The 15131-nt window shown below is 37.9% G+C and overlaps 1 protein-coding gene across 2 annotated transcripts in view; it reads left to right on the forward strand.

Annotated features, from left to right (window-relative positions):
* ROBO1 (roundabout guidance receptor 1) overlaps window positions 1-15131 on the forward strand; it is a 434587-nt gene that overhangs the window by 336521 nt on the left and 82935 nt on the right. The window contains exons 8-9 of one of the 2 annotated variants that reach the window (XM_075542455.1): window positions 3331-3455; window positions 6388-6559. In XM_075542455.1, the coding sequence (XP_075398570.1) occupies window positions 3331-3455; window positions 6388-6559 (297 nt within the window). Of the gene's footprint in view, window positions 1-3330; window positions 3456-6387; window positions 6560-15131 lie in introns of those variants that run through there. The other variant, XM_075542454.1, reaches the window with a different exon arrangement.

Raw genomic sequence — 15131 nt, forward strand, 5'->3', positions numbered from 1 at the left:
CTATTAAGTTAAAATGTTTGAAGTATATGTAGAACAGTATTTTGTGTGAATACAAAGAGCCAACACTGTTCAGTAACAGCAATGCAAAGCTCTCTGTTTGAAAAGAAAAACAGCCCTCCTGCATGATCACCTTGTATAAGGAAACATAGGCGGGATGAAATGTTAACATGAAAATTGGTAAGACATAAAAGTGTTAGTTAAAAATATAGGTCAACTACTTACATAAATTGAGCCGGGGCAGACATCTTAAACAACCACCTTAAAAAGCAGTCTTAAAGAAAATTATCGATACAGTAACAAAAATGCCTACACAGATTAGAAAGATTATTAACAATATTGAAAAATATGTTGGCAACACATAAACATTTATTCTAACCACTATTTCATAGAAATATGGCAATAATTTGAACCCCAGACTCACAACACAGAATATCAATGCTGAACTACTGTTGAGATACAAAACGTCCTCATTGTACCCATTGAAGGTTCTAGATCTTTGACCTGCATCTTTACCTTAAGTTAATAACTTCTGAATATACTGTGAGAAAATTGGTATTCTAACCACACTTTCAATACTGAAAATTAGAAATAATGAAAATTTGATACAGTTGGTATTAAATAATATATCCATATGTGTATTATTAAAGATTCATTAAAATTATGGAAGGATATTTTTTAAATGTCATCTAATGTGCAAGGTACAATTATGATTGGCTTTACCTATTTATTCTTTACTTTTCTGGCTTTTCTAGATCGACATGTGTGATATACCATAATATGATTGTGTTCTTTAATTAAACCAAATTTTTTATACTCTTTCTAAAAGATTCTAACTTGTGGTCATAAAAAGAAAATATCTGCACAATACTGATGGCCTTCTCAACTTGGTTGATTAACAGATAGAGTTATCTATTTTAATGGATTTTTACAGATACTTTGCTGGTATTTTGTGGCCTATGTCACTGTTGATGTTGGCTCACAGATATGCCTACAAACGGTAGTAAATTCATTTCCAGACAAATATCCTGCATGCAAGCATTGCTGCAAGCTAAATGTAGCTAGCATAAGGGTCTGCATCCCTCTTTCCAAAATAAGCCTTTGCGGTTTGAGGAGAGTTGGCATTTTATAAAAGAAATGTAGATTCTGGCCCATGCTATTAGACATGCTTCTGAGATTTAGGAAAGAGACCACCCGACGTTTTTACTTGATTAAGTGGTTTGAGCATTTATATTTTCCAACTCAAATCCCTGCATATTGGCAAGTCATAGTTCCCCATTCATTTAATTAATCATTTGGTTTTCTTCTAATTGAAACAAATCAAAATCTATTCTGGATGATATTATTATCCAGGCAGACCTCTCTCAGTTTCTTGATCCAATGTGTGTGTCAATTATCCAACCTTAACTAAGAAATTGGGTGCTCCTGTGTGCATGCGTGTTCACTAGAGGAAAATCCTGAAGTGAGGATGCACATGCCTATTATTATACCTGGATAATAATAGTGTTTGCTAAATTCATGAGCAAACCACTCAATTACAATCACAGTTCAGAAAAAAAATTATAAGCTAGAATTTCAGCGTTACTAAATTGATCCTAAACTATATCCTCTAACTTTCTTCTTGTAAGTTACAGGACAGTGGAAAGCATCTGCCCTGGTTTTTCAGATCTCCTATAATTTTCTAGTCAAATCGTATAATTTCTACTAACCCGCAGTAAAATGGTGGGGGGTGGAGTTAGAATAAGTTATACTAATCTAGAAGTTAGAAGACCTAATTGTTTTCTCCAGCTTTACTGCCATACAAATTTAAGAAAATACTTCCCTCCCCTTCTTTTTTTGAAATAAAAAGTTTATATTGTAATATCTACATAAGGAACATGTATTAAATTATTTTAATGTTGAAATCTGATCTGTATGTACGTTTGTGTACACACAGCCCTGGTGGTGCTGTGAGTTAGGCATTAGGCTGTTAACCTCAAGGTCAACAGTTCAAACCCGTTAGCCTCTTCACGGGAGAAAGATGAGGCTGTCTGCTACTGCCAAGATGTACAGTCTCAGAAATCATATATAGAGTCCCAATGCGTCAAAATTGATTGCATGGCAGTTGGATTTATATATATCTTGCTTAGGGAATCTTAAAAAAGAGAAAATTATACTTACAAGTAGTTTGAGTATTGACCTTCATTAACAAAGAAAACCTGTCCTTGTGGGCCAAGTTGTGGCATTTATGATTTATAGGCATAAGCTGAAAATAAATTTTGGTTTATATTCACCTGAAGGCATTACCTCAGTGTCTGACACAGTAACTAAAGATTCTTTGAAAGCAAAGGTTAGAAATAATGGGAAAGCTTCAAAAAAGGTGGATTAGAAGAACCCTGTCTTGTAAAAACCTTACAATGTCTGCTTTAAAACGCTCGCTTCAATCTGAACTGAGACAGGAGAGAAGAATAATTAGGTGCTTCAGACAGCTGATAAGAAATGAATTTAAAAAGTGTAAACAGTAAGTAAAAAGACTTACATTCAGTACACCTTTTTCCAAGCACAAGGCGCAACCCTAAAACGAGCACCCCCCCCCTTTTTTCCTGGGGTCCCGCTGTCGGCACACCTAGCGTTTCCAGCTGCCATTGCTCTCGATGTAACCGACACAATTTTCCGACACTCTATTTACTGGCGGATGAAGTGGCCATTTAAGTCAGTAGAAATCAAACAGTTTGGACAAAGCTGGCAGTATTTATAATGTCAGGATGAGCAGATGTTTCAGATTTGCCTTCATTTCCATATATATTCTGTTTGAACATGCCCTTGCCTATGTAAATGAAGGAGGCATTCGACTCTGCTGTTGCTTTAAATTCACTTCTATTCAAGTAATTGGAGTGAAGATTGTAAATGGTTATAATTTGCATGGTAGCATTTCAGGAGCTTTTGAGTTAAATTAAAGTAATTTTAGGACCTGTCTGCATCAGGAGGTCCTTGTGTATATGATTAAAGTCCATTCACCCTTAAAATGGAAAAAGATAGTCCTTATTCATAGAATTTCAGGTGTACTATGAATGTAAAGGGTCAGATTGTCATTCAAGAATTCTTTCTAATATGGAGGTTAATCTTTGAAGGTCAAGTAATAAAAACCTCCTCATAAACCACTCTGCTCCCTTCTAGAAATAGGCACTCAACAGCTAGTGTCAAAATCAGGCTCAGAATTGGCACATGATGTATGAAAGTGCAAAACAACGTTGTGTAAAATCAAGACAACCTTTGGGGTAGCAGTGCGTTGTCTCAATTAGGCCAGTAACCGGATGCTTTCAATCTGAATGTAATTTGCTTCTTTTCCTGTAGAGCCTCCGCATTTTGTGGTCAAGCCCCGGGACCAGGTGGTTGCCATGGGGCGGACTGTAACTTTTCAGTGCGAAGCAACTGGAAACCCACAACCAGCAATTTTTTGGAGGCGAGAGGGGAGTCAGGTATGACTTTAAAAAAAATCTTTTTTTAATCAACAAAGATGGGTCCCAGATCCAGGAGAAAGAAGGTGGGTTTCCAGACATTCCATCATCTTTAATTCCATTTTCACACAGACAATTGGGAGGTACCTTCATACTACATAGTCAGACAACTGTGACATTAGAAACGCCGAGAAAACCTGATTCTATATATTCATTTTATGAATGAGATTCTGCAGTGTTCACCCAAAGCACTATTCCTATTAGGTTTTAGTACATTTGAGTGGTAGATCCAATGGTTCTTTTGCTGTGTAATTTTCACTTTTACTTCCAATTCTGCTGGGGAAAAAAATACAATTATTCCCTTTTTGCAACACAGTTGAATTCCTCTTGGCTTCTGTTGCTCAGGTCTGGAATCACATGCTAAAAGAAAGGTATCCCATTGAAAACAGAGATGCTAATTGCTCAGTCCAATGTCTCTGTAACCTTCATGACTCAAAAGTGCCCTCAGGATCACCAGCAGTATGGCATTTCTCTTCAACAGAGGTTCCATGCCAAATACATTCTACTGCTTTAGAAATGACCGTATACATGACCACCATTTCCTATGAAACTGTACGGTTTTAGGCTTTATGAACCAGCACTTTCTAGTCTGTACAAGTACACACCTCATACTAAGTTCATCTGAGGCATTAGTTAAAAACACACGTGGGTTTTTTTGCAGTTTTACCATGAAAAGGAAACTTGAACCATTTCACCACGTTCCTTTTTCCCGCTTTATGACTTTTTCTTTTAATGAAAACAAACCAAGCCATACTGATGGCAGTGGAGTCAATTCCAACCTCTCGTGACCCTAGAGCAGTGGTTCTCAACCTGTGGGTCGTGACTCCTTTGGGGGTCGAATGACCCTTTCACAGGGGTCGCCCGATACATAACAGTAGAAAAATTACAGTTATGAAGTAGCAACGAAAATAATTTTATGGATGGGGGATCACCACAACATGAGGAAGTGCATAAAAGGGTCTCAGCTTTAGGGAGCTTGTGAACCACTGTCCTAGAGGCTAGGGTAGAACTGCCCCATAAGCAGCCACGATTTCAGCCTTGGCAGAAGTAGAGAACACCATGCCTGACCGGGAAAACACTGGTGGATTCAAACCTCCACCTGGGCACCTAAGTAACCATGCCTGCCATCAGGGCACCATTTCCTTCTTTCCAGAGAGGTTGTGCTTGTTGAACTTCTTTCTTAATCCCATTTATTTTTTTAATGCAATTAGGCCTCACTTATTTTTGCTTAAATCAACCTTGCTGCTTAGTTTCAGGCTCTAGCTTCAAATGATCTGTTCTTATAAATAATATACAGGTACTTTACTTGACTGTAATGAAGAATCTCCACAACTCATCCTATCTTGTTTACTTTTATTTTCACACTGTTAGATAATATTTACTTGATTGTGGGGTGGAGGGCATCACTGGAGTACGTATTTAGAGTCTTAGTAGAGTTTAATACTGTACATTGTTCTCAAAGGCTTAACTTTGCTAAATGATAGATAGCCAATTAAATACCCCAAAGAGCACAGTGTTCAATAGAACCTGTAGAGTTGGGCATGTGATACAAAAGAAAGTCCTGTGGCTGTGGTAGTAAGTAGTTCTTATTAGCAGAGTTATATTTAATTGTCTTGTTTAAGTTATTTAAATTAAAGACCAAATTTTCACATAATTATTATACTTTGGCTTAGTTTCTTTAATGGTAGTGGATATATACCCATTGGTCATATGTGCACCTTCATGCAGTGCTGTGTGGTAAAAGGTTCTGTCTGGGAAGCCTGAATCAGCCGTTCAGAACCACTCAGCAAGAGAGAGATGAAGCTCTCTGCGCCCATGGAGCCTTCAGCTGCGGAAACTCTGTAGTGTCTATGAATTAGAATAAACTCAGTGGAATAGGTAAAACCTGTCTTAAAAGGCAACCTTATTCAATGAGAAAATTAAAATTGATATTCTGTCTTGCATGTCAGTCAATGACACGCTCCTCTTTTGTAGGTGAGTAAATATACACTTCCTCTGAAATGACCCTGAAGCACTTTGCTTTGATTGAAAATTGTGTCCCGCAAAACGACATTGCCTTCTCTCTTCCCTTGTATTTAAGAAAGCAGTCTGTAAAAGTCAAATTCCATTGTGAATTCTTAAATTCAATATTTTATGCCCCACCCCCCAAATATTAGCAGATGTACGTACAACTTAACAGATGCTTTAAAGGATAATAAGACACCATTTAAGAACACGTTCCATTGTCCTCAAAGGCTTCAGTTTGCTGAACAACAGTAAATCAAATACTGGAAGGAAAACATTTCAATGGAGCCAGTAGAACTGGGTGTGTGATAGACGAACATCCTGAAGCACTAGCAATTAGGTCTTTGAGTTACTAACTCTTTAGTACAAATGACTGGAGATGCCCGGTGCACAGCTACCAGCGATACTTGTTATGGTGGCAAGGTAGTATATTTAATGACATTGTGTAAGGATGTCTTAAAGTGTTAGTTTATATATTAAAGATATTGAGGTTTATAATTTTAACAGTTGTGTACATTTATATGTCTGTGCCTTTGTCTTTGATTTGGTTAAATATAAAACACTGGACTCTAGTTTATATCCTTCTATATCTATTAATGACTGAATATCAGTAGCTATAAAAACACATACCAATATTTAGAATGTATTTAAATTTTCAAGTGACTCTCACAATGATAATAATATATGAATTAGATTATTAAGCCTGTTATATATATATATATATAATTTATGTGTCCGAAAAACAGTATATATGGTATGTGTTAATTTGTAGGTTATCTGTATCTGGGTATATGTGTATACTTATAGATATATGAGAATATATTGCCACAATATTGAAACCTAGAAATTAACTTATTTGTACTCTTTTCTCCTAAAATCCGGTTTCTAGAATCTGCTTTTCTCATATCAGCCACCACAATCATCCAGCCGGTTTTCTGTCTCCCAGACTGGTGACCTCACTATTACTAATGTCCAGCGGTCTGATGTTGGTTATTATATCTGCCAGACTTTGAATGTTGCTGGAAGTATCATCACAAAAGCATATCTGGAAGTCACTGATGGTAAAGTAGAACATTTTACTTTAAAATGTCCAGTTTGTATGTAGTGTCTAAAGGAAGTACCACTATTTGTATTATTTCCTACTTTATATCTTTTCTTATATAGATTTTCCTGTAGAGTAGAAAAAGATGTTGATAAATGATTACATTCAAAATATTTTATTTTCACTTAGCTGTAGTGTGACATCAATAGAGATTAATAAAAGTGCAGCAGTTTTCAAAGGGAATGTTTATGCTAAATGCTTAAGTTCACTGCTTTTAAAAGCGGAATGTTGCCTTATATTCTTAGTATAAGTTGTGTTTCTTTTCACTCAGAGATATAATGTGTAGTTCATAAACCCCACATCCAATTTAACATTGTAATGGACATTTTGTTTAATAATGTAATTTTATTCGGTGTATTGGCTTCCCTAAACATGATCAATTCATGCTAAACACAAAAACAGGATGATTGAGAAAAATCACCTAACTGTAGCATGGATGGTAGGTATAATTTGAGAAGTTGAAAATGGGGGAGAAGAAATCTTACTCACACACCCAATATACATACACATAAAAAGGTAAGGCATTGCACCAAATTAAAAATAGAGCCAAAATCATTGAAGTAGTAAGGGTTTTGTTTTTTCTAAGAACAAATTCATTGAGGTGATCAGAATTCTTTTCACTCTTTTAATAATTATTCATAATTTTATTGGGGGGCTCTTACAAATCTTATAACAGTCCCTCATTCAGTAGTAATAAGCACATTTGTACATATGTTGCCATCAACATTTCCAAAACAATTTCTTTGTACTTGAGCAGATGATATCAGCACCTTCTTTTTCCCCTCCGTCCTCCCTCACCCTCATGAATCCTTTATCAATTATATATTATTATGGTTATTCATGTCTTATACTGTCCGTTATCTCTCTTCACCCACCTTTCTGTTATTCATTCCCCAGGAGTGGGGGCCAGTACTATATCTTCAACCTTGTGATGGGTTCCCCCTTTCCCTCCCCTTACCCCCCACTTTTCTTTCTTAATTAACTAAACTTAAAGAAGAGCTGGGGTCCTTCAGGGATGAAGCTAGAGCAGGAATAACGGATAAGCGAGAATATACGATGATAGCATTTAGTATGGTTTTTTCCCCTTTTTAACATCAGATAGTGATTTAACCATTCAATATAATAACAGTTGCTTTCTTATCAGAAACCAAAGTCATCTCCCCACCCCCCCCTAAGTATTCTGTGTCAGTGGGTATCCATTCAGCTCTCTTTTGAATCCATCAAATTGTCTTCATCTCCATTAGAACGGCTAGGCTTGTCATCTGTAGTCTGACACTTTAACCACCGCCCATTCCTCTCCTGTGTCTTGTCCCTCACCTGTCCCAGCTACATCTGCATATTCTTGCTGGATTGATTTGTTTCTCCTCTAAAACTGCCCCCACCCCATTTTGTAAAATGAAGTATAAAATAACACTGGAAAGTACACAGAGGAAACTAGTACAGCTTGGCGAATGTATTGTAATGACTCCCCAGATCAAGATCTGGAGCCCCTCCAGAACCACAGACGGTTCCCATGCTCCCGTTGTAGGGACTACGGCTCTTCCTGCCAGAAGTCATCAGTCTTCAGACTCTCATCACCATTGATTAGTGCTGCCTGTCCTTGAAGCTCCGAAAAATGAGATCATCCACTCTTCCGTGTATGACTTATTTTGCTTAAGGTCAAGTCTGAAATTCAATTGTTTTTGTATATTTTGGCACTCACACCATTATTGTATAGCGTTCTTTTTAAAAAAAAAATTTCTGTGTAGTATCCTATTATAGAAAAATAGGCTACAATTTGTCCACTTTCTGTTTGCTGTAATGCCTTAGGTGTGGGGTGTCATGAATAGCTGGATATATCTGTACTTGTCTGGCAGTAAACAGACACACTCAGTTATTTTGGCTGGCTTTTGGTGAATGTCCATCTTCTTTTCGCTTATCATTTTAAAAATATATTTGAGATACTATTCTTGGTCGGATGTGCACCTTGGAAATTAATTCCTTCCTTGTCTTTCTCCTTGTGATGTTTTAAGATGGCGTTATTAGTTTTAATGATAACTAAGTTATAATGTCTCTTGCATGTTAGTGTTTTCTGATTTTTTTGTTTAGGAATTTCTTTGGGGTCATGAAGTTATTCTCCCATTTCTTTGTGTAGTACATTATTGGTTTGATCTTGAATAATTAAATTTGCATCTCTTTTGAATTAATGGTCAGCAGTTCAAAATCACTAGGAGCTCTGCATAAGAAAGACTGGTCTTTCTACTCCCTAGAGAATTACTCTCAGAAACCCACAGGGAGTCGTTATGAGTCAGCTTTGACTCAGGGCAGTGAGTTGCTTTTGGTATGATGTGAATGAGGAGTCAAGATTCCTTTTGTTGTTGTTCTGAGAGCTTTTACGGAAAAATCTGCGCCGATCACTGAATTTCAGTGGCTTTTCAATCATCTTTGAAGTGACCTTAGAAATGTGTCTGTTAGTCTGCACTCTAGTCCATTGGTATTCTTAGGGGCACCAAAAGGTGCATTGCAATAGAGTTCCATTGCTTCCAGCTCCTGGGGACCCCATGTGTTAGAGTACACTGCTCTGTGGGGGTTTCTGGCTCTAATCTTTACAGAAGCAGAGCACCAGGTATTTCTTGCACAACACTTCTGAGTGGGTTTGAATGACCAATTTTTAGATTCTCAGTCAAGCACAAGCCATTTGCATAACCAAGACACCTATGTATCGTCCACTTGATCTCAACCATGGTGCTTCTAGTAAGTATTATAGCTGGTCATGTAAATCTCTAACTCTCCTTTTCTTTGCGTTCCTCTCTAAATTTTGAAGTTAATTACCAATCTCTATATTAAATTGTCTTAAGTCATACTGATCTTATAGGACAAAGAACTGCTCATGTGGATTTCTGAGACCGTAACACGATAGGAGTGGAAATCCTCATCTTTCTACCACTGAGTGGCTGGTGGTAATGAACTGCAGACCTTGCAGTTAGCTGCCCAATGCATAACCCACTGTGCCTGCAGGACTCCACAGAGTCACTGTAGGGTCACTTTGAGCCAGACCCGAGTCAGTGGCAGGAAGATATAAGTGTGCCTGATTGTGTGCACACACACGCAATCCCTACCCGAAATGAGGGAGATTTTCATTGCTCCTGTGTTTAAATAATGGAGGAGGATAGTTGTTAGTGTCAAGTAGGGTTTGACCCATAGAGATGCTGGACAGCAGTGTGTGCCTTGGCCCAGTACTACGCCATCCTCACAACCATAGCAGAAAGAGCAACATTTTAGCTCATAGGCTCCTAAAACTCCTGAAGTTAATCTTACCAAAAAGATGAACTCTGTGTGCTCTAGCAATTAAAATCATTGGTCCTATAGTCCATTATCCAGGATACAGTGTAGCTCAACTCGCACTCACACTGAGTTGATTCTGACTCAGAGGGACTCGTAGACCAAGGTAGCGTTCCCCTTTGGGTTTACAAGACTGTAACTCTTTAAGGGAGTGGTTCTCAACTTTCCTAGTGCCGTGACCCTCATGTTGTAGTGACCCCCAACCATAAAATTATTTCTGTTGTTGATTCATAATTGTCATTTTGCTACATAGGAATCGGACGACCCCCAGGTTGAGTAGCACTGCTTTAAGGGAGTAGAAAACCTCGTCTTTCTCCCTCAGAGTAGCTGGTGGTTTCAAACTGGTGACTTTTTGGTTAGCAGCCCAGTCCTTATCACTGTGCCACCAGGGCCCAGGACACAGGGTGGGTGCCTACTTTTGCGGTCTGCCTGGAACTTTCCAGCACCCCTCAGGGGTGGTATCCCCACTTTTGGGGAATCTAGCACTTTGTTGTAGCAACCGTGTGGATGCATCTTGTCGAAGGTCTTCCCTCTGCCTTACCAAGCACCGGAGGCTTTTCCAGGACTGTTTTTTTTCCCAATCATAAGTTCAAAGTCTAGGAGATGAAGTCTCCGTCTCCCCATCCTCCCTCCTAGGGAGCACTCTGCGGTACTTCTCCCGAGACAGATCTGTCTATCATCTGGCAGCCTGTGGTATTTTCAATATTCATCACCGACAGCTCATATTTTGTATACGTCAATTCGTTTGTCTTCCTTATTTATTATCTAACTTTCACATACATATAAGGTGGTTGAAAATACCATGGCTCGGGTCAGGCTCACCTGTGTCCTTGCAGTGACATCCTTGCTCTTCAGTGCTTGAAAGAGATCTTTGCAGCACATGGGTCTCATCATTTGCTGTTTGTTTGAGGCCTCCAGGGTCAGTGACTGTGGATCCAAGCAAGACGAAATCCTTGACACCGTTGAATGATGGTGTTCGTCATGCATACTGAAGTTACCATGAACTACCTAAACTAAGACACAGTTCATAGTACTTTGAATATTCATTGCCAACACCATAATTCAGACGCCTCATTTCAAATGAATTTTTCCTTATACTCTACTGGTTCATTCTTAGGCATCTTAGTTGCCCTTGACTTTTTTTGGTATCTTAAGAAAAGCAGCAGGGTGAGAGAGTTCCTAACCAGAATCAGACATGCACAACGCCATGTTTCTTGGATGCCATGCTCAGAGTACAGCCAGAATGCTCCTTAGAAGCAAGGAGGGTAGACTTAATCTCACATACTTTGGACATACCTGGAGAGACTAGGCCCTGGAGGACATCTTGCATGGTAAAGTAGAGGGGCAGGGAAAAGAGGAAGAACCTTGAGCAGTTGGGTTGACACCAGGCAGCCATGGACTTCTCCACAGGAATCCTTGTGAGGCAGGCACGGGACCGAGTGGCGTTTCCATCTGTTGTGAAATGGGTGCCGATTCTGAACAAACTACATGGCACCTAACAACAGTGACATGGTCGCCATCCTTGTTTGAGAGCAGAACAAATGAAGAGACCGAAGAACACCTACCGACTTTGACCAGTGCGTCCAGGTCATGGTGACGTGCCCGTCGCACGTTTGACTCTGGAACGAGCATACAAGTTCATATCAGCTATTTAAATGACTTTTTCTTCTCTGTGTTCCTGAAGGCTGAGGGACAAAAAGCAAGTTAAGCATAATTGACAAAGTAAACTTGTATTTATCGCTCAAATGTTACCGATTTACAGTGGGAAGAGTCAAGAAAAAAAGAGAATTGACCAAATTTGATACAGACAGAGCACTTAAACTTTCAAAGTACCAGTTTCCTTATTTCTAAGATACAACCATAAGATCCAGCCCGTTCACACGTTAGTTTGTGTGACATGTTGTTTGGCAACACTTCATAAATGGATGACAGTTGTGTCATCAGTGGGATTTTTGTACTGGAATCAGTCTGGATACACTATTGTTTTCTACTGTTTTGCTTAACACTGTTTATTAGTATATTTTTATGAATTAATACAGTCTTTGTGATCATCATTTTTGAGATGGTCAAAATCTCAAAATTTCATTCAGAAATCTCAGAATTTCATTCTTTTGCCATACCTGTGCCCCCCTCCCCACACTTTTTAAAGACATTAACTATAGGAAAAAGTAAATAAATTTTCATAAGCCTACCTGTTATTATTTATACCAACCCTATCATATATCACAACTACAACTATCCCAGCACATATTAATAATTTGCTACAGTAATTCCGTGCATATTTTGTGCAGACAGCTGTGAATAAGAATAGTTTACTTATCAGTTTCTTTACATAAATCCAACAATGGCCTGTTCCAGTGGCCACATGCAGTTATTTAAAATGGGATTCAAATGACTAAAAATTAAATAAACGATCCATTCAGTGTTTCTATTACACTAGTCACACTTCAGGGGCTCAGTAGCTACTTGTAGCTGCGAATGATTTTCTTGTACATGCAGATAGGGGACATTTTCATTAAAGCGCTATCTTGTTCTGACTCCCAAGCACATAGGCTTAGAAACTATATTACTGAATTTCTGTTTCCATCACTTTGCAGTTTATTATCTGATAATCCAACCTAACAATTCTTGTAGAACCGAAATTAAGGTCTCACTCATAAACATACTAGGTTCTTCGGTATATGTAAGTTTAAACAATGCCTCGCCATTTTATTCCAATCCAAGACGGCATTGACAAGTTTAATCTTCTCCATCGAATAGCAGGAATGTTTTTAATGAATTCTGTAGGTTTCCAGCTCTGTTTCACATATTGGGTTTTTTTTTAATGGTAATATAGGAGACCATAAGTATGTCTTCCTCTTTGCATTTAGCAAATCATTTTTCATAACTATTACTTCCTTTCAATCTTCAGAGAAATCCTTTCAGCTAGTTTAGAGAAAGGTTTGTGATTTTGATTTTATAAATAACAAAACTAAAACTAGGAAAATTTAAGGAACTTGCCCCAATCATATGACAGATGGTGGAGCTGATAATCAACCTTTCACATTAGTTGTTTTAGCTTTGTTAATCACCGAGTGTAAATCATGGAAATAAATGAGAGAAACAGCATGAAAACATGTGTTGGGTGGGAAGGAGGGCAGTAGTGGTAAGTATGATGCAAATATCAAAAGGAATGTAAATACATAGAATATTGAATAAATCCTCAGCGAGTGAGTTTTTTAAAATATGATGTGACTGCCAAATGCAAACCACTGAGTTATAGAATGGATTTAATTATCATCAGTGGTAAGGAAGTACTCTTACTAATCTAATTAATGTCTGGAGATAAATATTCATTCATTCTTTTAAGCAAGGAAACACAGGTGGTAAAATCTTGTAAAAATCCCAATGCAATGAAATATTTTTTTTTCTAATCATACTTAATAGGGTGACCTCTTGTTTGATTTTAGCCAATCTCAAAAGATAATGTAGATTTTTAAAAAGTCAAGAGCAAGGAATTACTGGTTTACATTTTTCAATCGTGGAGTCTATCGGAAACACTCTGTCAACTTCAAACTGCAGCCTTATAATAATCCCCTCCCCCATCCCTGTATTTTATATTTCACACTAGTAACTAGGGCGTAGAAGAAAATGGAAAGGGTTGGCTGAAAAGTGCACTGTTGAGGTTTTACTTCTTTGCTGTCTTCTTTTTCTGTTATTGAATGCGCAAACCTAATCATTATTGCATGATAAATGAGGGACAAGTTGAAGTGTGACTCCAGCTAGTGAAACGCTTTGGGGCGTAAAACGTTGAACATGACACATCCAGCTCTGCGAATTGTTGTTAATAAAATGTAGTTACTCTGGCAACCAGTTTCCTTTAATCAGGCGACTGCTTAGAATCTTTTTTTTTTTGTACACTTGTATCTCTCACCTTCTTTTAATTGATATCGAGAGTGTTAAAGCTTATAATCATGAAACTGTGATAGATTTTCCTTTCCGACCGTGGATAAAACCATCCATGAGTTTCACATGAAATGCCTAGGTCAAAAGCATCCATCATTATTCTCCTTCCACTGTAGTTTTCGATTTAAAAAAAATAATAATGGCTTAATAATCTTAGGTAGCGTTCTTAGCATTAAGTCTTAGGTTTTCCTTATACTAATCATTTCATGTGTGATAAAGTGCCTACATAACCTCTGAGTGGTTACTAGAAGCATTATATAAGGCAAAATTTTAGCAAGGTACTCTTTCCCCATTACTATTCATATTAATGTGGAAATACAATGTTTACCGGTTTAAAATATCAGCTTGAGTTGTCTCTTTGGATCAGTCTACCAGCAATGCATTTGGCCCATTTTAAGATTTCTGTGAGTTCATTGGTGGTGTTTGTTGCTGTAAGAAGTGACTCACGGAGCCTTTTATACAATAGAATGAAATGTTGCCTTGCCCTGTGCTGTTCGATAATCAAGAAGGCGTATGAGGCAAGTGTTGAGATGGGATGGCGGTTGGGAGGGTGGCTGGTTATAATGGAGGGTGCCCTGTTGGGATCCTAGGCTTTCCATGGACTAATGTCAGAAGCAGATAACAAGCCTTTCTTAGTAGACTCTCTTCGTCCATTAGCTTCATGAAGCATGTCTACCATGGTGAAATGCCGTTGACCTAGCAACACCAACTGCTACAGACTGAATAGACTGAATTCAGAAGGGCTAGGGAATTCTCCACTACATGTCCTTCATAGAAAGAATTCCAAGTTAAGAAGAGAAGGGGACCTTAATTATATAGTTCTGTAAACTGTGAAAAGCCAGAGCAAAACTGGCAAACGTGTCGAGCTGGTACCATCATTTTGTGTGCTGGACACCAAACCGGTACGCAGTACACATTGCCTTTTGTTCCTTTGTTAAGAAACGGTCTCTTGTAAAAATGGGATACATCTTTTTAATATCTAATATTTAATATCTAATATTTAATATCTAATATTTAATAAAATGTTTAAAAAAGAGAATTCCATGTCTCACAACTGTCTATCTGCTTTAAAATCCACAAGCTGTCTTGAGTACCTCAAGTCTTAAGTTAAACAGGCTTCTAGACAAGGTAGCAGATTCTGTTGGTAATTGATTATTTGAAAAGAGTACCTTGTCCCACGCGTTAACATTCTGATTCAGTACATCATATAAATGCATTCTGAATAATGCATGTCTTCTACTTTAATTACTTGTTTAATTATCTGT

Source organism: Tenrec ecaudatus, chromosome 2, assembly GCF_050624435.1.
Source record: "Tenrec ecaudatus isolate mTenEca1 chromosome 2, mTenEca1.hap1, whole genome shotgun sequence".
Classification (NCBI taxonomy): domain Eukaryota; kingdom Metazoa; phylum Chordata; class Mammalia; order Afrosoricida; family Tenrecidae; genus Tenrec; species Tenrec ecaudatus.